General features: G+C 40.7%; 1 protein-coding gene across 1 annotated transcript in view; it reads left to right on the top strand.

The window, feature by feature from the left end:
- The first annotated feature begins 268 nt into the window (after positions 1 to 268).
- Positions 269 to 24,609, top strand: part of RNF150 (ring finger protein 150) — a 127,091-nt gene continuing 102,750 nt past the window's right edge. The window contains exon 1 of the mRNA XM_051618574.1: positions 269 to 896. Coding sequence (XP_051474534.1) covers positions 431 to 896 — 466 coding nt within the window. The 5' untranslated portion in view covers positions 269 to 430. The remainder of the gene's footprint in view (positions 897 to 24,609) is intronic.

Genomic DNA, 24,609 nt, shown 5'->3' with positions numbered 1-24,609 from the left:
CCCCCGGGCACGCTGCCCCTGGGCCGGGCCGCGCCGGGCGCCCGCGGGGGTCGGGCCCGCAGCGGGAGCGGTGCCGAGGCGCTTGTGCGTGTGTGCGGCAATCCCCGCTTCCCCGCCCGCGCTGCCGGCAGCGGAGGAGGCAGCTGTGCGGGCAAGGCGAGGGAGGGGAGAGAGGGGCAGGAGGAAGCCAGGCGGCGGCAGCGGGGAAGGGAGCTCGAGGGGGGGAGGGCGGAGACGGGGCCAGCCGGAGGAAATCAAACGGCCCCGACATGAGTTAGGCTGCCGAGGGGAGGGCCCCCTCCCCGTCCCCGCACGGCGGGAGCAGCACCGCCCCGCACGGAGCCGGCGGCTCGGGGCACGCCACAGGCGCACGCACAGCCAGGCAGGCGGCGGGGGCGGGCCGGCCGGCCGGCGTGGGGGGGCCCGGCAGATGAAGATGGCAATGTCTGTGATCCAAGCGTGCCGCAGCCTGGCGCTCTCAACATGGCTGCTGTCCTTTTGTTTCGTGCATCTGCTGTGCCTGGACTTCACCGTGGCCGAGAAGGAGGAGTGGTACACGGCCTTCGTCAACATCACCTACGCCGACCCCGCGGCCGGCAGCGCCGAGCTCCGCAGCGAGAAGAGCGAGTGCGGGCGCTACGGCGAGCAGTCGCCCAAGCAGGACGCCCGCGGGCAGGTGGCCCTCTCCGCCTCGCCCGCCGACCGCTACGCCTGCGACCCCGGCACCCGCTTCAACGCCCCGGCGCCGGGCAAGAGCTGGGTGGCCCTCATTCCGCGGGGAAACTGCACCTACAAGGACAAGATCCGCCACGCCGCCGCCCAGAACGCCTCCGCCGTGGTCATCTACAACGTGGGCTCCAGCAACGCCAACGAGACCATCACCATGCCCCACGCAGGTAAGCCCCGGCACCTTGCCCGCGCTCCGTGGGTGCACCTCGAGGTCTGCACTGGGCGAGTGGACGGACGGACCCCGTTTTCCCCTGCGCGGCGGTCTGCTCTGCGGCTCCGCATCCTTGGGGTGGGAGCTGGTGGGGGGAAGATGTCCTTGCACCTCCTGGCAGAGCCGGGTGGGCTGCAGGCCTCGCCGGGCGGTGAGTGTCCGCCCCGGGGGCCGTGAAGCACCTCTCCGCCGTGGCAAGGGACAGATGTGCTGCCAGCAGCCATGCACGCTGGTGTGCCAGGGGTGGAAAGTTTGGGAAATGTAAAGTTTGGGTCTAGCTGGAGGAGTGGATGGGACCCCGACGCCTCTACGGGGCACCGATGGTTTGTGCTGTTCTGAGGATCCTCTGGCAGGTGTCGTGTGTGATCGGTTGTGATCGAGACCTTCAGAAGAGAAGTGTAGTGTTTATGGTGCAGGCTTATCAGGAGATGCAGTCAAGTAGGGAACACAGTGTCCACTGTCTCGACTGTAATAGTGTAAAAAGCTGTTGGGATCAAATAGGAATGCTGAGTATCTGGTTTGTTGAGGACATCATTTCTTTTCGTCCAGAACTGGGGTTGGAGGTGGTTCATTCTCCCTGGTGAATGCTTTGATGGAGCACATGAGTGCTCGGGTCCCAGCATGTGCTCGTCAGCTAGAACCATGCAGAAATCCAGTCATCAGAAAGGACCCCAACCTCGGGTTATGCCCGCAAAAAATGCTGGTTTTGGAACAATATTTCATCTGAAATAACGTTGTTTTAAGAACAAATCACCAGATTTACATTTGGGGACAGTGTTTTCTGCCGGGGGCCACGCGTTTTTTGGTACCAGCAGCCTGTGCCATGGAGACTAAAATGCTACCTATTGTGAAATCTTAGTTTGGTTTGCATCCAGTTAACTAATCATGCCCAGGTGTTTCATGCCAGTGGAATCTTAGCAGAGTTAGGGGTAAACTGAAACACAGGCTGCAAAACAGGATGTTATTCAAATGACATTTTAAATTTCCATAGTAAACTAACATGGATGTGCTGAAGAACAGTTTGTTGCCTAACTATAATGCTATAATAATGCTGATGCCGAAGTAGTGCTTTTGGAACCGTTTGTGCCCAGCCTCTTTAAAAGATTAACCCTTTATTTGGGGAAATTCCGGTTGCTTTGGTAGGCTTGTGGTGGAAGATGGGGAGTTTTTAATATTTTCCATTGGTTTTGTGAGACAAGCAACTTAGAGCCTCTTGAGATTCTTAAAACTGTGCTTTATAACCAGCACATGGATTAGTGGCAGGTCAGACTATACTTCTTGGTACTTCAAGTGTCACATATTATTTACTAAGCAGTATAAAGTAGTAGGAGCTTGACAAACTTACACAACTGAAAGTAAAGCTCAGGCTGTTTCAAAACTTAAGATGCATTGGTTGTTCTTGTCTAGTGAGTTTCTCTAAAACTGCCAACATGTTGGATCAATTAATGGTTTGCCTGTTTTTAAAGTATGCACTAAGCTGGTTTCCCACACAACTGGTGTTTTATTAAGAAACAGTGGGAGTAAAAAATATGTCCAACCTTTTAAAATGTTAGAACTCTTGTTTGTTCGAAAGTCTGAAATGAAGTAAGTAGGGGATCTTTCTTACTGAAAGTGGCCTCAGCTTTCAAAAATGTGAACACTGTATCAAGTATCTTGGGGGCAGCTTGTTTTATGTCATATGACTCCTGGTTTATTCTGAGAATTCTTTTTGAGTACTGAATTGATACCCAGCAGTGTGATTGCACAGTACCAGAGGCTGAAATGAAAGGAAACTTGCAGAAAATAATCTGGACTTGTTGAACACGATCAGTGAGACTGAAAGGCTTTGCTGATTGATTGTAGGAGGCTGGCTTCATTTTAGGGATTTTTGTTCTATAAAGTTGAAAAATGGTTGTTGGTCTTACCCCTAGGGAAGCCTTGCCCTCTCTGTACAGTTAAAACTCAGAGGAGTTTTAGAGCCTAAGTCTGCTGGAACAGGAGGAAAATATTATTCTTAAATATTCTTAAATAATATTCTTAAATATCTCTTCTTCTGGTACCCTCATTACTCTGGGACAAAGTACATGTATAAGCTATGTAAAATTATCTTTCTGACTAGCAGCCCTTGACGTTAGTTTGGTCCCGGTCTAAATGATAGTACAAGACTCAAGGGAAGAATGAATCAGGTTTGTGAGTTCAGCAGCATCTGCGGTGCTCTGCCCACGCCAAATCCTGGAGTGGGAAGAAGAAAATTCCATCCTGGAAATACTTGGAGGGCGGGAGGGGAGGGTGAAATATGACCTAAAAAGCAATTTAAATGTCAAAAGAAATATGATGTTACTCTCTTTTTCCCCCCCCCCCCCCTTTTCTCCCACAGATTTGTTGAGGTTTTGTATAAGCTTAAATAAACTCTTTTCTATACATAAAACAGTATATCCTGTTGCATAACAATGTGGCTCCTGCCCTTACTACAGAGCTATTACTCCTAAGAGAGCTGTTTCTTTTCCTTATGCACATTCTTCTCTTCTGTGTGTTTTGCCTTCTTTCATTTACTGTTATTTTATCTCTTTGTGCTTTTTTTCTGCTTGTCTGACCCCCAGTCTCATTCTTCATCTCTACCCCTGTGTTTTCATTCCCCTCTTCACCATGTTACTGTGCTACATCATAGTGCTTTGCCCTTGCTACTTTCTCCCCTCAGCTCTCTCTCCTGCCGAACATCTTGCTTCACAGCTGTGTATTTAATTATATTTCCTGTTTTCTGCTAGAATGCATGCCAATGACCCTTTGCTAACGGTGTGCCTCCTAATTTTAAAATCTATAGGCAACTGTAGCAAGGTACCATTCTTAAATTTGAAGGAGGGTTGGTAGACCTCCCTTTCCCCTGAGCCCTCCCACCCCCAGTCAAAATCAGGGTGATATTCTAGTGAATCCTGTTGTGGAAATCTTCCAGTATGACTTTTCAAGATTTATTTATAGTGTGCCAGACAGAACCAACAAAGTGTTCCTTTTGAACCAGTTCAGTCACCCTGTAGAAAGCCTTTGCTTTCAGGGAGCCTATTCTTAGATCACTGCTTGCACATCCAGAAGAGTGAGAGAGAGTTGTGATAACTGTGTTTGCAGGGAACGCGGAGCTCTGTGGTTCTTGCGCTAGGACATGCTTAGCTTTTGCATCATCTGCTGCAGTCTTTGCAAGGTGGCATCTTTTTTTTATTGGCTTGGTAAAGGACCTGTGAGTCCAGCTATGTTTGCTTTTCCACTAAGTATGTTTTAACCACAGGGGGAACAAAAGCATCTAGAATTCCTGTTTCAGATGTTTTTTATTTCTCCTATTTCTCCTAAATGAACTTTTTGAGTAGAAAAGTAATAATATAGACATTCTTTTTCCTCCAGAATAATAATCCATGGTGTTGGCTAGAGTTTCTGGTTGGTATTTTTTCTAACTCTGAACACATTAGCTGTTATTTAGGTTTGAAAAGGCTATAGCCACTGTGTCTACATTTAATAACTTTGTTTTAATTGGAAGTATTCTTACTACCTGTTGTAGCACACATACTAATGCTTTCTCTGAGTTCTGAATTGAAACAGTAAGGGAGCTTTCCGAAGATGATTTATGGTGAGAACTTTCCTCTCTCCAGCTCTTGTTTGAGGGAACCTAGGTTGACCACTTCTAACTTGGGCACCTGTCAGGTGCTTGGGGCTCAGAAGCAACGTTAACTATGAGTTACACATAGTTCATATATGTGTAAAATCCAAATCTTCAGTATTTGATATAGTTTGTAACATTCATTTTGAATTCTGGGGTGCATCACCGTATCTCACAGAATGGCTATGATTATTATGTGAAGTAAATTCCATCCTAAGTATTTTGTACCAGGAGTATATGTCAGTGAGGCAGTTTTGCATTCTCCTATTCTGCTTTTCCAGTGCATGCCGTCACAAATTTGTGCATGTGACAGCCTGTATTCAATGAGAGGCAGAAGTCTCAGTTTTTGTAATGGCTTATACAAACTGGCAGTTACTGTTGGCTGGATCTTTGAGACATGAATCTCAGATGTGGTCTAAGAGGACTCTGACTTCTTCCCTCCCTCTCTGGCCTGCAAGTGCAGTGCATGTGCACCAGACGGCATGAGGAGGGCATTGCCATCCCACTACAAAACCAGGTGTGTCCTTTCACACATACTGTGAGTTTAGCCAGCCTTCATCTGTGTGCATTCGGTTCAATAACAGTGTCTTCTCTTGTACTCATATTTTTGTTCCATGTTCAATGACTAGTCTTACCTTTTATGTATTTCAAGGTGTGTTGGTAGTATTTTTGGCTTTGGGCTTTCCTGTAGATTTGTACTAATGTGCAAATTAAACACTGAAGCTGAAGATTTCTCTCTTTACAGACTTAATTCAGTATGGTAGCTACATTTGTTCCTTTACTAAGACAATTGTTTTCCTAAACTTTTGTTGAATTCTCATGAGGAAAATGTGCTGACAGCATTCATATTGAATTTACATATGGGTAAGTGTGAATTAATCAAGGGTTGGAGATTTCAGACTTCCAGGGCCTGCTATAATTTTTTTCTGTTCCAAGCACCCAGGATTCATTCCTAACAGAAACAAACTCAAAGTGGGATAGAGATGGAAATTAGTGCATCTCTGAGCTTTGTGCATCATGAAATTGAGGTATGGCTAGGTTGTGCTGCCATCCTGAGGAATTCAGAGGACCTCGTGGTTCTCAAAGCACTTCCTCTTAGAGAGGGTGATAAGACATTGGAATGGACTGCCCAGGGACGTGATGGAGGCACCATCCCTGGACGGTGTGTGGCACTTAGTGCCGTGGTATAGCTGATGTGGTGGTGTTAGGTCATAGGCTGGACTTGATGATCTTAAAGGTCTTTTCCAACCTTGGTGATTCTGTGAGTCTGTGATATTTATAAAAAACAAAGATTTATAACCTTGGCTGGAGCCAGCAGTAGAACCAACAAGCTGCCCTACTGCCTTCACTAGCAAGCTACTCTTCTGCCTGCTAGTTCTACTGTGGTTCAGTGCTGGCCTTCTCTGCTGAGTATGTGTTCAGTTACGCCAAGTGGTAGGAGGACTCTGTGATTTTAGGTAACTGTTTTAGCTTTAACTGAATTTAAAGGGATTAATTTGACCTATGAGGACTAGAGCAACAAATTAATCTTAGTCTCTGGTATTACTTGGGACAGCCACTTGAGCACCGGGGCATGGAATTTTGTCATTAGATGAGGTGCTTTTTGCCTTGTTGAATCTCGCATCTTCTAACCTTGTGACTGGCTTGTGTATCTCCTTCAGAGCCCATTGGAGCCAGTGGAAAGACAGTGAGTCCACTGAGCTTTGGATCAAGTTGTAAGGTACAGCTTTCCCTACAGAGTGGTGAGGTATTGATTCATTGAAGATTGCAGTGATCCTCCAAGCTTACTGCTTGCAAAAGCAGTTAGATTTCTGCATGCCTTTTTGTTATCCACAGCATTTATTTGTCATAATATTCATACAAGTGCTGCCTTGAGATCTCTGCAGTAAGAAGTGACACAGCAAGAAGAAAATCTTTCTTAGAAACAAATCCATATCAGCATTGATTCTAACTGCTTCCTGTTAATGTGGAGCACCTTCTTTTGGTGTACTGTCCTTAGGAGAATGGCTTGCTTTTGATAAAGTTATGGTTTGTTTTATTCCCATTGGTATTTTGGCTTTTAAATGGTTGGGTTGTTAGAATACTGTGGCAGTCTGCAGCTAGTGTGTTACTCCCTTGTAGCTCACTAATTAATGTAGATACATTTCTCTGCTGCCCCCTTTATGGTATGTCACAGGAACATCTTCAGCAAAAGGGGAGAGCAATCTACAGTTAGTTCAGTGTTGGTACTTTTAAGACTCTCTTCCTGGTAAGATAAAAGGACACTTTCTACTTTTTTCATGTAAGCGAAGGACTAAAAGAACCCATTATTTTGCCACACTTGCTTGGTGGAGCTCATGGCTTCATTGTCATGTGAGATGACTGAATTTCAAGTGACCTCTGCCTCCTTACACCACGAGCCAGGCTGATGAAGAGTTAGATCTTTATGAAGGAATAGCCCAACAACTTCTCCACTTCCCAGTAACTTGTGCATAGCTAACCTGCACAGAAGCAGCATTCATTTCAGGACAAGCCCCACTTCTGCCCTTTCACTTGCATTTGAGTACTAGTCACTTGATGACTTTTTTTGGTACAAAAGGGAGCGAAAAATACAATCGCTTACTCATAGAAATCAGATATGGAAAAGACTGAGTAGTCCATGTAATGTCACTTCATTAGTGCAAGAGTGCTTCCTACAGTGTTACCATCTACTACCATCACAGTGGTTTTTGCTTAGCATCTTGCAAAGGAAAGAACCTTGGGGTGCTTCGAAACAAAATGCAGTCTATGTAATCAGCAGAAAGGTATTGAGGCAAGAGACACAAAAGGTAGGAGGCTATTCAATAGTAATACTGTATCTTGCAATAATATTTAATTCTCATAACTTCCAAAAAGTCATATTGGCAGAGGCTAGAGCATAAGGTTTAAAACCAATTGTATCCATTGTACCACAAAATTTAGGGGAGTATATGGCAGTCGCAAAGAAGAAAGAGGAGGCAGAATGTTTTACGTTGGGTTATGTCCAAACAGACTTACTCTGTTGTGTTTTGATTCCATAGTGGGATGTGCCCCGGGTCGTCCCTAGTGCCCAGCTCTCTCCTCATTTCACTCCATAGTGTTCTGGTTTGCTCTTGTTGGTTTCTAGAGAAATCTACATGGCTAGGCCACAGGTTAGCCACTGCACAGTTTGACCAGTTCCTGAACGTGGATGAGCAGGGGTTAAGAATCCCCCAGGGTATCCTGCTTGTTCATGAGTGCATTTAGAGGTAGTATCTCAAAAGGTAATTTTATTAAGAACTGCAATTTTTGTTACCTAGAAGAGAAAAGCCAAATCACCTTAGATTAAACCTCAACTTTAAAAATTTGCTGTATTAAATCTACCAGCTTTATATCTACTGTCCATATCACTGGATGCCAAGCCACATAAACCTACAAGTTTGCTAATGAATTTGCTGTGATTTGAAGATCATCAGTAATAGGCTTGCAGCTCTTCAGTGCATTTTCTGGACCCCTTAAAAGTAATCCTTGAGCCAGAATAGGTTGAAAATTACTTATTTTAGTGAATTTACCACCCTGGTAGAAACAATGTTTTTTAGTTTAAAAATGAGTGAGTAGAAACACCTCTTTCTTCAACAGTTCTAGTGGATGGAGAAAGCTTGAAAAATTTGATTTGCTTATGAAACAACAGTACTAAGCAGCTGTATTTTACAAGAGAGGCTTAACAAGAGCATTATTTATTGTTTTGGCTCCTCTTCAATGAATTATTTGAGCTAAGCTGTAGAACACTGAGCTGAGGAGAACTGAAGGAGATGATTAAAAGATTAACCTGTTTGTTTTTTTGCTGTTCTACATTGAAAAATAAAAGCCTGGCATCTTTGATTCTTTGCTACTTGAAGATATAATAGCTTTTTTCAAAAAATTGATTGTTTCTTTTCCTTCTCAAGAGTGACTTGCAAATAATGTTCATAAAGTGAAGTGCCTGTTCATTTGCTTCTAACAGTATAATCATAATGATATTCAATTATGCTGCTATGGGTCTCTCCGTGTTTTGATCTCAAATTTGATGTGTTTAACTGTGTGTGTTGTTTATGTATGTAATATGCTCTGCAGTAAATTGGAAAGGTAGCCCATTTATTTTAACCTTATTTGCAGTTTGAGACAAAATTGGAGGGAAAAAAAGTTTATCTTTTTAGTTCTCAAAACACAAAAATATAAATTACAGCCATGTAACTCCATAGAGTCCTGGTTTGAGTATGTCTTGTATATTCCTTTAACACAGATTAAAGCATTGCATCTGCATAGGAATGTAGTTCCTTCAGGGATACATGGAACAGGATGAGTAGGCAAGCACTCCCTTGTGTTATTCACTTGATAATACAGAGCTTTTAAAATTTAATTCAAATTCCATAGTGTCCTGAAGCCTTTATCATGAGAGAGAACCTCTGACACTGGGGCACTCCACAGCAAAGCAGTTCTCTCCAGATGCTTTTCTACCAAGACAGTCCCCTGTAACTGACATAGTTGTTGACAAACCATCATCATTTGTCCCTGAACATTGGCTTAAGCTTCCTGCCTTTTTATATACTCTTCAGTTTGCCTTGGTGTTCAAATCTCTCCTTACAAGGCATCTCTTTTTTTTTTTTTTTTTTTTAAGTCATTGTAAGAATATCTCACCAGATAATATATTTTAAAGAGAATCATGAATCACATTGATCTCCATCTTCCAACTTTATAAACCACACATCATGAAACTGTGCTCTTCTATTCATTGCTTGATCTTGCAGTCCTTGTAAAAAAGCAGCACTAAGAATGAGTCAAGAGCCTAGTAAGTAGATTAGTCTTTAGTTAACATGTATGTTGAATCTTAAGATTACTGTGAAATGTGCCAACGTTAGTTGAATATGTGTTGTGGGTTGGCTGGGTTCAGACCCGGTACAGTAAGATGTACAGTTTTATTGTTTTGCTTGAGTTGATTTGTGGACTACTTGAGAAGCTTTTACACCTAGTTGTTGCTGTTACACTAGCAGAGGAATTCCAGTTCCTCATGATCAAAGCTCTGGGTGTCTAACACATTGCACTATAAAAGAATCTTGGATTTTCCAATTATGCAAGCGTTCTGTATTGGTATCTGATAAAGATCTCTCTGGTTTTACATCCTGTGAGGCTAGCCAAAATGTTAGTATTCTTTTTCCTTTTCCATTTCAGGATTTTCTGTTAGAAGAGAGAACTATATTTCTGCTTTTCCTTTGCCCTTTCAGAAGTCTCTATATTAGAGTCTTAAATCTTCACATCTTTGGTCGTATTTCTGGGGCATGTCTCTGTACTCAGGAAAAAAAAATATTTAAAACAGAACAGTCTGATACTGCAGTATCAGTCATGATTACTTCCTATACTTGTACAGAATACGCTTTCCTGTCTTGAGCCTTTTTAAGCTTTTATTACACGCTTCACTGTCTCCTGGCTTTACCTGCCACTATCCTGTTCCTTGAGTGAGGCAGTTTTTGCAGGATTCTGTAATCTCTTTGGCTGGTCTCTTATCCCTCTTTGTATGTCCATGTGTTTGAAGTACCATCTGGTTGTCTGTGAAATATCAAATACTACATCACGGTTTTTCAGGCTGGAAAATGAGGAGCTGTCTGAGTATTCTTGTTAGAATATTGCCTTCAAGGTCTTTCTTTTCTTGCCTTATTTTTCCTTCAATTCTCTCTACTCCTCATTTTCTACTGAGTTTTTTTGTTTGTTTGTTGTTTTTTCTTTTTTTGCTAGTGGTGGTGGTAATAAGTTATTTACTTTCCACACTTCCAATAAATCTTTGGACTTTTCTGTCTTCTTCACTTCTCTCTTTATGTGCTCTGCACCTATTTTTCACCTTTTCTAGTTGTTTTTTTTTCCCTTTCTCCCCACCCCTCACCAGGTTGACAAAAATAGACAAAAGCTATTGCTTTACAGACAAAGTTGACTGTAAGGGGAAGCAGAGCAGGATTGTGCTCCTGCGGTTGCTTTTCCTTTGCAGATGACTCTGGGTTTAAAGAGCATCTGCTGCCAGCTGTCTGCTGCTCAGGGTCGGCTTGGAAGAGTGGGACACCAGCACTGGGGAACCGTGGCACCGCTGCTTGCGGACAGAAAACTGCCAGTCAGGCATAGCACGTTTGTTCTGCATAGACTGGCTTTGTGCTGAGCATTCCTAAGTCTTTTTCATTAATTCTTAAAAGACTAAATGGTGCCCTGTATGTAAAGAGGTAGATCCTGTTCTTTCATGCTTTTGCAGAAGATGATTAAGTTTCCCTCGCTGGGTGCTAGAAAAACTGACTGGGAATTTTTCCATCCAAACTGTTTTTCTTTAGTAGTGAAATGATTTTTCAGCAAAAAACTGCTTTGGAAGGTTTTTGCTCACCAGAAAAGATCTTGCAGTTCTGGGTTTGAAGAAAGATTTTATTTTAGTATATATTTAATGTCCCAGAATTTCAGGTTCAGAACAGTTTGATTTCCCTTTCCTTTTTTGGATAATGTACTACATTTTAATCAGCTTCCACCAGCTTTAGACACTAGTTCCACCCCAGAGCACAGCCCTGACTTCTTCCCAACTCAAATGTTACACTTCTCTGTGAATCAATGCATGCATTTGATTACAAGTATTATACATTATAAATTATAAATTGAACTCAAGTTTGCAATGCTGAATTTCTTTTCTCTGTGATAGTGTGCCAATGGCTTTTTGTCTTCCCGCAGTGTAGTCCCTAAGGTGTAAGATCTTTGGCCCTTGCTGTGTGTAGGTATATCCTTACAGCAGGCTAGACAGGACTTTAGCACTGTGACTAGAGACACGCGGGAATTAGATTTGCTATGAGGTAAACATTGACCCCCTAGACAAAGACATAGCAAGAATCAGTAGTTGCCAGTGGAAGTGAGATAAATTCAGACTTGTAGAAAGGTACAATTTCCTAAATGGTTGCCCACAACTTAATGTTATTTAAATGGGCTTGGATAGCTCTCTAAAAGTCCCATCCTGGAAAAATCAGCCTATTCTCTGGGAATATTGTGGTAGTATGTGTACAAGGAAGGTTAGAGAAGGTGATCGTGGTAGTTCTTTATCATAGAATCAGAGAATGGGTTGGGTTGGAAGGGACCTTAAAGATAATCTAATTCTGACCCTCCCGTATGGGCAGGGATGCCTCCTACTAGACCAGGTTTATGGTTTTATGGACTCTGCCTCCCTCAAACTACCACGCAGCAATTTTCTACACTTGGAGACTCTCAAAATCACTCTGGCAGAAGCTCTGCACAGTGGACAGAGGTAAACCCTGTGGCCTGAAGCATCAGCTTTTCAAGATGGGATCTCTGCGGACCATGTCCTTAATCACCTGGAAAGAACTTATGTGGGTGACAGTGATGAACCAATGTCAGTTCATTATTTCTTTGTGACTGTTGCTCAAAGAAGAGGAAGATGCAAGAAGAGGCACTTGCAAGAAAAGCATAGTCTGAGCAACTTATATTTTTGTGTCTGAAGATAGCCGACAAATGCAGAGAGCTGCCTCTAAGCCTCCACAAAACAAGCATTTGCTGAAGCATCTGTCTCACATCATAAAAGAAGATGAAAGCCTTTCTCTTCCAAAACTTCTATTTAAATATTGAATACTAACACAAGGGAATATCATGATTAAATGCAGCAAAGGTGTCAAGGAGAATGGAATACTTCAAAAGTCAATAGTACCATCACTTTGCTAGAGAAATGGCTAGAATAGCCATTAGATTAAAGTCATGTGAATGAACCTGAATCCTGAAGAGGTGAAATCATCTTGATGAGAAAGTAATAGCCATGGAAGTAGTTTGTGACCCCTGTGTCACCATTACCAAGGAGACATTCTTCCTCTTAGAGACTATGAAACTTTTTAAATTAACCCATATATCTTAATTAGCATTTCAGTTCTGTACTGACTCCCATGTCTCACTGGCGCCCACTGTCACGATCTTTGAAATTTTCTTGTTTGCTGCCTCACTGTTGTTTGTTCTAGTCCTTCCTTGCCGCCTTTACAGGTTGTGGGAACATTCCGTGAAACAATGAGGATCTTGGTCACCTTGTGCTCATGTTTGAGCCTTGTACATTTTCTAGTTGCCTTTAGCAGTCTTGCATGTTGCTTGGTGTTTGAGTATGGGGGTTTGTACCATTCACTGAATATTGCCCAGCTGGATCCACAGGTGAATTAGAGAAAGCTACCAAACAGCTTAACTGCATGGGAAAGTACTGAGCTATGTCTGAGGCAGCTGGGATCCTCTAGTTCATATTGCTTCTTCCTTTTTACTGAACTTACAGTTTCTAATGGTTGGTAGTTCAAGGCAAATTTTTTTTAAGAAAGAATTTATATTACCTGGTTTCTAAGTGTGCGTGACTGATCACATCTTTCTCCAATAACTTAAGGGCTTCATTTGCATTAACTAACTTATATAACAATCTTTCTGATATTAGCCATACGAAACATAACAAAGCAAGCACTGAATTTTTAGTATAGAATGTTTCTATTTATTATCTTGTACATTGGATGTGTAGAATCTGTTCGTAGTCTCAGGTGATACTGTCTTGAGGCAGCACGATGGTTGCTGTTGGTCTTTTCTAGACAATTTATTTTGTGTCCATAGACTTAGAAATATTTTTCACCATTGTAAAGAAAATAGCTTTGTGATAAAACTAGCAGAGTTGTCTTTGGCTCTGACTAGCTAAATCTGTTGTGGATTGGCTTGCAAAACAGGAGCTATTGTGCATATGTAAAGCAATAGATTGGTAGTAGTGATAGCAGGGAGGCAAGTATAACTGTGTCTCACCTAGACCAATACAGCAACTCCTAAAATCTCTTCCTTGCAAATGAGACTGTTACTCAAAAATAACTTCTCACTTTACTAAGGTCGTGGTTTTACTGTCATAAAACTCACTAATAGTTATTTTAAAATTTAGGTTACACATGGATTTCTAATGTCTACATTGTATTAAGGTAATTTGGAGAATGCTTCATGTCCCAGTTTGGGAAGATGTTTGCACAGATGGTTGTAGTAAAGCTCATGTTTAGTTCTTACTAAGAATGGGCTGGAAGTTGAGCAACTTGACTAAGTGTGATTGAAAGTGATTTTGTGAAAAAATGTAATCTTTGAAAGAGGTATAAGTGTCTGATGTAGCTCAGAGGTTTATTACTAAGGAAGTTACTGTGGTAATCTCAGGGCATCTTATGTCCTCTTTTAGCGCTATGAGTAGTGCTACAGGGTCCTTAGAATAAGGTGGTTTTATTTAGACTTGTAAATGTAAAATATATCTTTTGTATATTTCATAAAACAGCTGCTTTATCAATATCTGTTAAAAGAGATGCTTTAGGTATTTTACATTTCTCCATGTAGACTGGCTTCTGCTTTGTGAGTTTTCAGGCATGTATGCATCACAGCAAGAAGCAAAGGTGCCCCTCTCAACCTCCAGTGAACACTCTTCCGCAGGCCCTTTAAAACCCAGATGCTGTCTCTCCTCAACTGTGTTTTATTTGCTGTCTGTTACCTGTGTATGTGGAGGAACAATCATAGCTGTGAGAAGTGTGGACAGCTGGTTAGTTATTTAGCCTTAGAGATTTATATCAACCAGTCAGTTATACTTGCTAGGTGAGCTACAGGTTTTTGTGTAATTTAGAATAGCCGCATAGCATTTCTTGCTAATCAGGGAGTTGCCAGTTTGGAAAGATACACATATCTAAGGCCTGTCAGGTACACAGCAGCTCCATAACTTACACCCATTCCGGTTTGGGAGTGATTATTGTAATGTTTTGCAGATTTGGTTCCAGTAGATAAAGTTTTGCATCCTCCCTTGTGGCCTTCTCAGTCTGTCAGCTTCATTTTGCTTTGAGAAATTCAGGAGGGATTTCCTTAAAACTCCTGATGGTACATACCAGTTTTGAACTGAACTTTCAGCCGCTTCCAACAGTTGTTGAAGATAAGTTGAGAGTATGGGAAAGTATAACCAAGGCAGAGGGAAATGTAAAATTAATACTCTTCCATTAGACATTCCCCACAAGTCAACTGCCGTATTTGGTTGGAGAGATCTGCCTGGAAATAATACAATACTTATTTTTAATAACAGTTAAGTATGTAAGTGTGCCCCGTGACAACTGTGTTAATATCACAGTAAGTCTTGCTGGACCAGGCAAATACTAATGAATGCCTGAGGTGACCTAGTAGTAGTGTCTTCAGTGCTCTGCAAATCTTTATTTATCAGCACAAACTTCAGAGATCCTCCATAATCTCAATGTGAACGGAAATCAGTAGAAGTGGAGATGATTAGTATCCATTTGTGGGTGCTATGATTTTCACAGGCCTTAGTTTGCCTTCTCAGGTGACTCCTTGTTAAATAAAACAGAATTGGAATCTATCCATCAGAGAATTATTGCAGGTTTAATTAATTTGAAAATAAACGTGATGTTATGCTGTTGTCCAACAGTTGTCTCCATCTGGTGGCAAGAGTTTCAGGATCTGAGTGTGCACTAGGTCTGTACTCAAGTGAACAATATTCAGTTGGCTGCAGAAAAAAAAAAGTATTTTTGTTTTGCATCTTTAATAATGGCAATGGCTCTGTCACTGAAAGGGATAATATACACAGCATTTAAGCATGCTTAGGCTACAGCAATTATGAGACTGTACCTTTTTCTTGCGGAAAGATGCTACGCTGTGCAACTTGCTGTCATGGAAACTGAAAGAATATATTAAGTTTTAAATAGGCGGATGAATTTTAGCTCCTCTTCCCTAGCTACTTTGAAGGAGCACACAAACGACTTGGCTGGAAAAGTCACAAGACGGTCACAGGAAAAAAACAACAACCTCCAGCACCAATACGATCATCTCTGTAGTTCTTACACGGGGTATTGGGATTAGACTAGGCTTTAAGCTGACTTTTCACAGACCATATTTTCTTCAATGTGGACTGCTTTCAGGCCAGCTCAGATGCTGGTTTCTGAACTTTCAGTTTAGCCACAATTAATTTCAGTCTCCCACATTCCCATTTCATTTATTTACTTTTTTTACATGTTATTAAGAGAAAATCAATAACCATCCTGTAAAATTCCAGCCCCCAAATCTTTTCTTTAGAAAAAAAAAAACATTATAAGTTTGCTGATTGCCAGCAATGCACTTACCTATGCTGTTAATTTGTAACCTCTACTTCTAAAATCCTAACCCTGCTGAAGTCAATGCCAAAACTTCCAAGGGATTTCATTGCCAAGTAGTTAAAGGGAGAAAATAGATACCTGAACTCATTATATATCTTCTGCTGCCCTTGTAGTATTTAACACATTATTGTCAAGAATAGAAAAGCCCCATTCATGACAACCCAACAGAATTAATACCAGTCTTTTACCAGCAATCTTGGTGACGGATTAACAGTTTGCATTTCATACGGATGGCACTGATCTATCATATTCAGGTAACATGACAGACAACACCAGAGGTTTGTTAAAGTAATTTTATAATTGAAAACAATTATGGGCGAGCCTGTGAGTGCCTTGAAGCTGCAAGTATTGCCTTGCATGAGTTCTCCAGCATGTTTAATAAAAGGTCCACCTGGCCTCAGTTGTAGCCATTGATACATTTCCAATATGTGTAGAAGTTAATTTTCTTACCTTTCAAAGTGCTGAAGAATAGTAGGTCATGTCTTATGTGTATTTCTGACAGTGGGCTTCAAAACAATTTTTTCTGAAATCTGCTGGCAGCTTAAATTTAGTTCTCGCAAGGCTCATGGCTTTTGTGTGAAATTAAAGGAACTGGGGAGGAGTGATGGTGTTAGAGCTGTGTTGCGGGAAGAGGCTGAAAAGCTTGATTTACAAGATTTAGGTGCCTGCTAGCTCATCTCCAAGAGCAGCGAGCAGCCAGGCTCACAAGAGCTGCAAGAGATGTTGCTGCCTGACAAAAGTCATAGTTGAGATAAAAGCTTCTAAATCTCGAGCAGGTACTGGGTGGTTGCACTGCAAAAAGACCTGTTCTATATTTGGAGGGTAAGAGCAGTTTGTTTTTTCACACCTTTCTTCACTAACTGGTATGCTAAGAAGGAATGGCAATGATGACAGCCTTATCATGGGGGAATGTTTCAGCAATGGCTGTCAAGAGAATGGTCAAAATTAGTATTTGCAATTTCCAGTGAAGGAGTGGAGTCTACATTTTATACCACCAATCTATATGCCAAATAAATATGGACAGTTGTCACAGAAATAGTTACAGAAACGAAGTCCATCCACATTAAGTTTAGTGGAGGTCGTTCCTCACCTGTTTCCAGTCTGACCACGTTAGGATGGCATTTAATACAGGCAGAATTTATTCCGAACAAATGATTAGTTATTAGATCTTGGAATATGTAATTGGTGATTTTTTTTTTTTTCTTATTTTTTCTGGAAATGCTGTTCAGCTGAAGAGAACACAGTGCAGGCAATACTGCATGGCTGTTTCAGTGCCTTTGTTCAAACATGCATATTGTGTACTGAATGATGCAGATCTGTTTTGAGAGCTTGTGGGATTTTCAAAACCACTGCTATGTTAATCTCATTTGGCTCCTATAACATTCTTCAGATCACTCTCTCTTTTCAGGGTCTGATGACAAGATATTGAGTACTGTGATTTGTACTGTAAATCGTTTATGTTCAGTTTTCACTACACCATTTTGGAAATCTGTGACTGTTTGACTCCTTTGAAAGTCTTCAGCATGCCATATTACAGTGAATTTCTTTGCTAATAGAGATGTTTGCTAATGAGAGAATCTCTGGCTCTCGGTTTAGGCATTGCAGTATCACTTTGCCTTTTGATCTCTTTGATCCAAATTAATTTTAAGGGGCTATGCTGATTGAAATATCAAATGCCTAACTATGCTTAACAGAAATGTTACAATTACATAAAAGTATCAGAAATCAAAGTAGAGATCCAGATAGGTGATTCAGCATGGAAATAACAGGGTAGCTGGAGTTCATGATTTAAGCTGGTAGTTGTGATCTGCTTGTACTAAGGCACTGAGTCATCCAAGGCATAAAAGCTAAATGAAGAGAGAGAACATAAGCCTTCATACAAGAACAATGGTAAATAGAACTACCCCCCTATCATGTCCTCTCACATGTGGGCAGAATTGGTCTCTGATGCAATCTGAGCATAGACATTTATGAGCAGCAGGAACATTACCAGGAGAGGAGAATTTCTGATACTTATGACTAGTGTTCCTCCGTGGGATCCTATAGGTGTTTTGTTGTTTGTTGGGTTATTTCTTGTTTGGAGTTTAGTTTTTCAAAGGGGAGAGAAGACAGTCATGTAAAATAGTATTTAAGTGTCCAAAACAGAATTATACAGTTCTGAGATTAACTAGAAGTTACCATTCCACTCAAGATGGGCTTGAAACAAACCTTGACTTTTAATCAGCTGTGTAACTTACATACATCCCTTTCACATCTTCAGCTGTGTTGTGTGTACTAAAATTTGCTAAATTTGGTGCAAGATTTAGTTTCTGAATGTCTTCGATCTCAAGTGATTTGTAGCAGATTCTTGTATCAAGTCATTAAAAGAGTTACCAAGTTCACATCCAGTCCAGAACTCTGATTTGAAATTTCTAGCCCTGGTACAGATAATCAAATTTCAGTAGGAGAACATAGCACTTACCTTATCTGCTGCAGATAGATCCAACACGGAAAATGCTTGTCATCAGCAGGTACCTTAAAGAGATCTGCACTGGTATTCATTTGAGTATTAAAAATAAGAGATCTCATTAGCAATGTACTGTGACATCAGCATTATGTTAAGTGTATTTGTTTTCATCATCCTCAAAGCTTGCCTAAAAGTCACAGAGAAATGGTGGAAACCATTTAATGAACCATATAACTACATCAGGCACAGTTGTAGAAGATGTAGCATGGGGAGAAATGTGAAGCCTGCAAATACTGACAGGTAACTCTGACAAATGCTTTGTTTTAGAAATGTGTGGACATGCAACACACTCTGAAGAGAACATTCCAGTAGAGCATCAGGAAATTGCCTGAGAAGTATGTGCTAAGAGGAATTTATTTCTGACTGAATAGTCAGAAGCAAAGCCAATATTGCTGTGTTCCTATAAAAGGAACAGCACAGAGGAAGGATACTGCCTGCTTAGAACAGATTTGGACCCATTTATGCACATACATTCCATCTAGACATGTAAACACCTTTTTTAAGGAGTAGGTAGGATGAATCCTTTGCCCATGCAGATGTGAGCATATGTCTCTGTGTCCTTATTCAAACACATGTATCTATAAAAATAGTAACTTCCTCCAGGCCACAGCAGATAACTCGCACCTGGTCTTAAACTCACAGATGAGCCAAAGCATGTAGATATCTGATATAGTTATTTTGCCAATGAATGATCTGTATAGACATAAAGAGCCCTATTTTGAGTCCACATGGCATGGTGGTAGCACTCTTGCTGGTTGCTTTGGGGTTCATGTCAGCTGCAGTTGTGCAGAATATGGGGGGAAAAAAAAGAAAAAAAAAGTAGAGCTTTTTAAAATTTCTAGACAGTTTCAAAGAAGCCTCTTTTTTGTCCTCTTTTCTGATTTGTTAGGAACTGAGGAGATAGGGGGGAAGGAAAATTGTCTTGGCCAACTCCAGTCCTTAAGTTTCAGGTCTTCGAAGGTAAACAAAATCTGTTACACAGGTATCTCACAATGTCATCCTGCAGCTAGTATATGCAGAGGTGTAACAGAGTGGGGACAGGAATTTGTCTTCTATTCATTAGCATTTCAGAATATTACAAGCAAGAGATTCCATCTGGAGATGAGTTTCTTGGTTTCTGGATACAAAAATGAAATAAATGTTCCCGCATTGTTCCAACTGTTTGATTAGAAATGAGTCATACACTGGTCTCTGTTCTTCTCCATCTGGACATGTGTACTCCATGATAAGCTCAGATACAAAATTTAAAAATTCTGTTAAAGTGTTTAGGTCCTCATCTAAAAATACAAGGTTGTTTGTAGGAAAACTGTAGATATTAGTGTTGCAGCCTTCGGACCTCACACTGAAAATACTCATGTGGGCAAGTACCTCATGCATGTAATGAACTTGCGTGATCTATTTATAGCTTAACTGAGTGTATATTTGTACCCAGATGGTGCTCCTTAAATTTCACTAGGCTGTGTGTATGAGCAGCAGTTCGCACTACAGATCGCAATGCAGGACATGAATCCAGGCAGCAAACAAACACCCTTAAGGAGATTTTCACAATTAGTTAATACAATACTTAGGACTTTTTTTTTTTTTTCCTGGTGTCTCTGCAATAAAGACCTGTAACTAACATAACTTGCAAAATTACTTTTTTTTTTTTTTTTTTACATTTTGGATAATTTTATTTACTTGGGTAAATCAATGGCATTCAATTTTAAGAATGAAGAAACTGACAGAAGGGGTGGAGTAGCCAAAACTTGCAGTGTGTCAGGAACAGATTCTGACATTCCATAGTCTCCTTCACTCAGTGGATCATTCCTATCCCCACAGTACCTTGCTTCTCCAAACTTGTTCTTTGCCAGTTTTGGTCCTCTCTGTTTACTCTTTCCATATCCATGAACTCCCACCAGGATTGGTTTGGATTTCTTTTACAATAAACATCTCTGATTTTTTCCTCCAGGCTTGACTGAAGTCCATTTGTATTCACTTCTTCCCTAAGCTATTCTTGTAAATAAATTTTTAAAAATATATTACCATTTTATATATATTTTGAAATTATCCTTCAATCTACCAAGTCATACTTTTGTAAGTCTCAACAAAAACCGTAACTGTGAAGGAGGAACAGAATCCAAGCAATGAATGCTTACATCAAACTGTACTTGGAGCAAATGCATTTCCCTGTGCCCCTCTCATTCTATTAAAATAATAGACTTCACATTAAATACAACATCTGAATGATACACTTTTTTTGGACACCTCCAGCTACTGAATGGTGTTTCATCTACTGATATCCTGTTGTGAATGGTATCTAGTACACATGAACACATCTAAGATGGCTAATTTTAACACTTGCAGGAGCAGGTGTTTAAACTGTGTATAAGGGTTGCTGTTGGGAGGGTTACAAATGAAAGCTCACTGTGTGTCCAGGCTAGAAGTAGGGGGTTGTTTTGTTTTATTTTCCTTTGCAGCATCTGTCAGCAGGCTGCTTCCCTTGTGCAGTTTGTTACTGTTAAAAGCATTTGAAAATACAAATGTAATTATTTCTTTGGGTGCAAAGATTGCAGAGCATTTTCTATGAATTTTAACAGGATAAATTGCTAGATTTGGATTACATCAATGCAACTATAGCATTATTATAACTAGAAATAATCTTCTTCATCAGAACTATTCAGCTCATTGAGTTCAATGTGCTGAAATTAATACATTTCTGTAACATGACTGAAACCCACCTCAAGTTTTAATACAATCTCTTGTATACTGCATATAGCCCAGCTCGGTAAGTGGCCAAATGCTGTGAGGTCCTGAATACCAGTTTTAAACTGACAATTTGCTCTTTCTCATTTTGGAGACATTAAAACTTACAGGGAAGCAGTGAAGAAGGGAATACTGCCTCTTTATTCATAGCACTCACAACAGTGGCTCTGTCTTTATTGTAATTTCTATACGTTTGGTATAAACCCTTTATTTTTTAGAAAACATTTTAATCATTGTTCTGAGAGGACAGAGTTGAAATGGAAAATATCCTTTGAAAAAAAAAATCCACAAGATAATTTTAATGAACTTTTATTTTTTTTCGAGCCCTATGTATATAAGCATGGGTCTTAATACTATTTAATTTTTGCATTAGTCTACTCTGTCTTTCTTGCTCTTCTGTCCATGACAAGTCTCTACTTGCTTGTGTTCCCCAAGACCGTGGGTAGACAGTATGCTCCAGACTGTCTGTAGAAGGCCTGAGACAAGAGGAGAGTTAGTGACCCAGTATATTTTCTTCAAAGGCACAGATGTCTTAGCAGCTTCTCCCCATTCTCCTGTGTTCCCTTCCTTGTCTTTCTCCAAACTACTTGTTTCCCACTCCATTATTACAGTTTTCTGCTGTTTCATCTGTTCCAAAATAAGCTCGGCTTTAAAAATACTTTTTAAAATTAAACAAGAAGCAAGTCCCATTTGTTTTTAGTTTGTATCAGACCTGCTTTACTCTGCAGTCCCTTAGTGCTGTGTTGGCCCAGTGGAACACCAGGCAAGTGGTGGTGCAGTGGCAGGAACAAGCAGCTGCTGGTGAGGAGGGCCAGTGACTTTGTAAAATGGCTTTGTTCAAAAAGAATGGGCATGGTGAAATTGCATATGGATTACGTCTTGAGTTGAGCATCAAGTACAGCTGTGTTTATTACACTGTCTGCAAAACAGACCAGTGCTTTGCAGGCAAAGCTCAAAAGCCCCTTAGCAGCTCCCTAATCTGAGGTCAGGCAAGAAGAGATTCTCCTGTTTCTGAATTCAATTTCCAGCTTAAAGGAAGGCCCTTTCCATAAATCTGCTATATATTCAGATGTCATTTGAAATGCTTTGAGCTACAGAAAAACAGAAAGCAGCTGATATCTTTGTTAGAGGACCAAGGGACTGGAATTGGCATAAATAACTTAACATGTCACAGGTGAATGTGGGACTGTCCGTATAATGTGTATGCCCCAGCTTCCCAGCCTCGGAGTACTGACATAGTTTTTCTCTGCCATACGTCCTTAGGCTGTTCTTGTTGGTTTTTTTCTGACAGCACTTCTACCACACCAGCTGAAGCTTCCTGCTCCACAGATGTTGGCATGCCCTGTGGTTTGGCTGGCTTGATGATACTCTCTCTTCCATCAGAGCCATCTCTTCCTGGAGAACATATTTTCATATTGTTGATGACCTCCTGTTCCATTAGCAGTTCATTCTCATTTTCAGTCTGTCTCCTCTCTATTCTGTTACAGGGCATGCATTTTCTCATTCTTAGCTGTGTGCTTGCCTCATAGTGTTTAATCAATGCTTTTCCTAAGGATGGTCTCTCATTTTCTTGCACAGTTTCAGCAGCTGTAGCTTATTGCAACAGCCATAGTATTCTAACATGTAGTAGAACTAAATGTAGAATGTCTGTCTCTCTATCCGAAACATTTTGAGGAACTGGGGGACATTTTTGAAGAAATGTAGCTGAAATTAGGGAAGAGCAGTTATTTAATGCTGGAAGATCTGTGAATGCGTCTTGGGTAAATAAGAAGCCTATGGCTTCTTAGTGGCAATATCAGTAATTCCCCATAGCATGTACAAATGCAGTGTTCATGTTTACTTTGCATGTGACAAGGCTGCTTGGCTTTTCATCTCCTATGTATTACCCAGTCAGATGTGGTGGAGCTGTAAGCTGTTCAGTAAGTGCAGCTCTTCTCAAGTAAGCTTTTCTGGTCAAGGTTACAAGTTGCATCTTTTTATGCATCTTCCTTCTGCCCATTAGGACTTCAATGAAAAATCAGAATCAGTTTTCTTCAACATTTCTTTCACATACATTACAACTTACTTCCTTGTTGTAGCTTCAGGGAAACACTGGTTCTTCTCTTCCACTCTCCTATAGTCACCATCCTCTATAGATCATCAGATGCTCTTCAGACCTTCCAGATTGCAGATCTCTCTTCTGCATAGACCTAAATTGTTAAGGTATAGTTCAGTCTGTCTTTAAAATCAAGGTAGACCTTATTTTATGGGGATGTATCAGCTCAGTTGAGTACCCAACTGCACATCTCTCACTAATGGCAAAGAATTATCTGATTAAGTTTCTGTCTGTATCACACTGTCTAGGCAGTGGACAATGTAATCTTCTGTCATTCTTCACGTCTCTGAGTTTTCTTGTCAGTTAACAGAACTGCAAACAAATAAAAAATCAAGTTCTAAAGCAGTCTTTGAGTAAGACTTGGTGAACAAACCTATCTTTGGTTAAGATTCTGGACATTTTAAAATGCATTTTAAATTATTAAAATTCTTTTATAGACTCTATATTTAGTTATCTGCTGTCTCTCTGTCACAGAGGCACTATTAATTCATTGACATTTTCTGTCTAACTTTGTTAGCAGGCTTGGCAAAGGTGAAAATTGTAGCAATTCAAAACGGGAGATAAAAAGTCAAGGTATTCACTGACCATTTTTCTCAGCAAATGAAAAGTTTTTTATTTTATTTTGCAGATGGGAGACATAATATGCTAAAAATGCAACTTAATACACTCCCACTTCTCATTTGAATAGACATCAAGCAAAGCAGAAGTTCTGTATAACATCAGAGTACTTGGCCCCAGTATATTGCTTGGTTTTTGGCTGTTTTGGTCTCCCACAGAGTCCAGTACATAGTTTACATTTTTAATATGTGCTTGCATCGCATTTGAGATGAGGTCTTCAGGTATTAGGAAATATACCAGAAGGTCTGTGATAGACATCAGAGAACATCAGTTACCTTCATTAAATATTGTTCTTAATACAGCAAATATTACAGAGTAGTAATATTGGTAGTAGTACAAATTAGGAGAGAAATATTTTGCATCTGAGGTCAGCAAGGATGGATGAGGGGTTAAAAAGCTTGTACTGGATTCTAGTATCAGTGTTGGCTTATTGTCAGGCTGTTCATCACCAACTAGAAAGCAGTGTTAGTAAATATATCTGTTGTCACAAAATCTTGTTAAGAAGAGCATACTCAGGCTGCAGTTATTATATCTTAATGCAAGAAGAATGCTGCTTTGGTTTTCGCTCTAAAAGAAAAATAGTTACTGCATTAAAAAGCAAGAGGTGAGCACAATTAAATGGTGGTGTGTGATCTTACTCTGCCTCTGCCTCCAGTATTAGTTTTCTAAATGCCATCTGTACCAAGGGCACATCACTACTTGTAGGTGAGCAGTGTACAGCTCAAGGCAGTTGTTTATTTTGTTTGCTTAAACTTAATCACTAGTATAGTGGACTGTCCAATGCAGACATCAACTCAGTAAGGCTACATGTGGCACAGCAGACTGGGAGCATTGAAATAGCCCCACCTGATGTCAGAGACAACTTGTTTCTACAATTGGGCTTGTGGTCAAGCACTCTGTTGTATTAGGGCTTATGGC

Source organism: Apus apus, chromosome 4 (assembly GCF_020740795.1).
Source record: "Apus apus isolate bApuApu2 chromosome 4, bApuApu2.pri.cur, whole genome shotgun sequence".
NCBI lineage: Eukaryota > Metazoa > Chordata > Aves > Apodiformes > Apodidae > Apus > Apus apus.
This window is presented reverse-complemented; position numbering and strand designations above follow the sequence as displayed.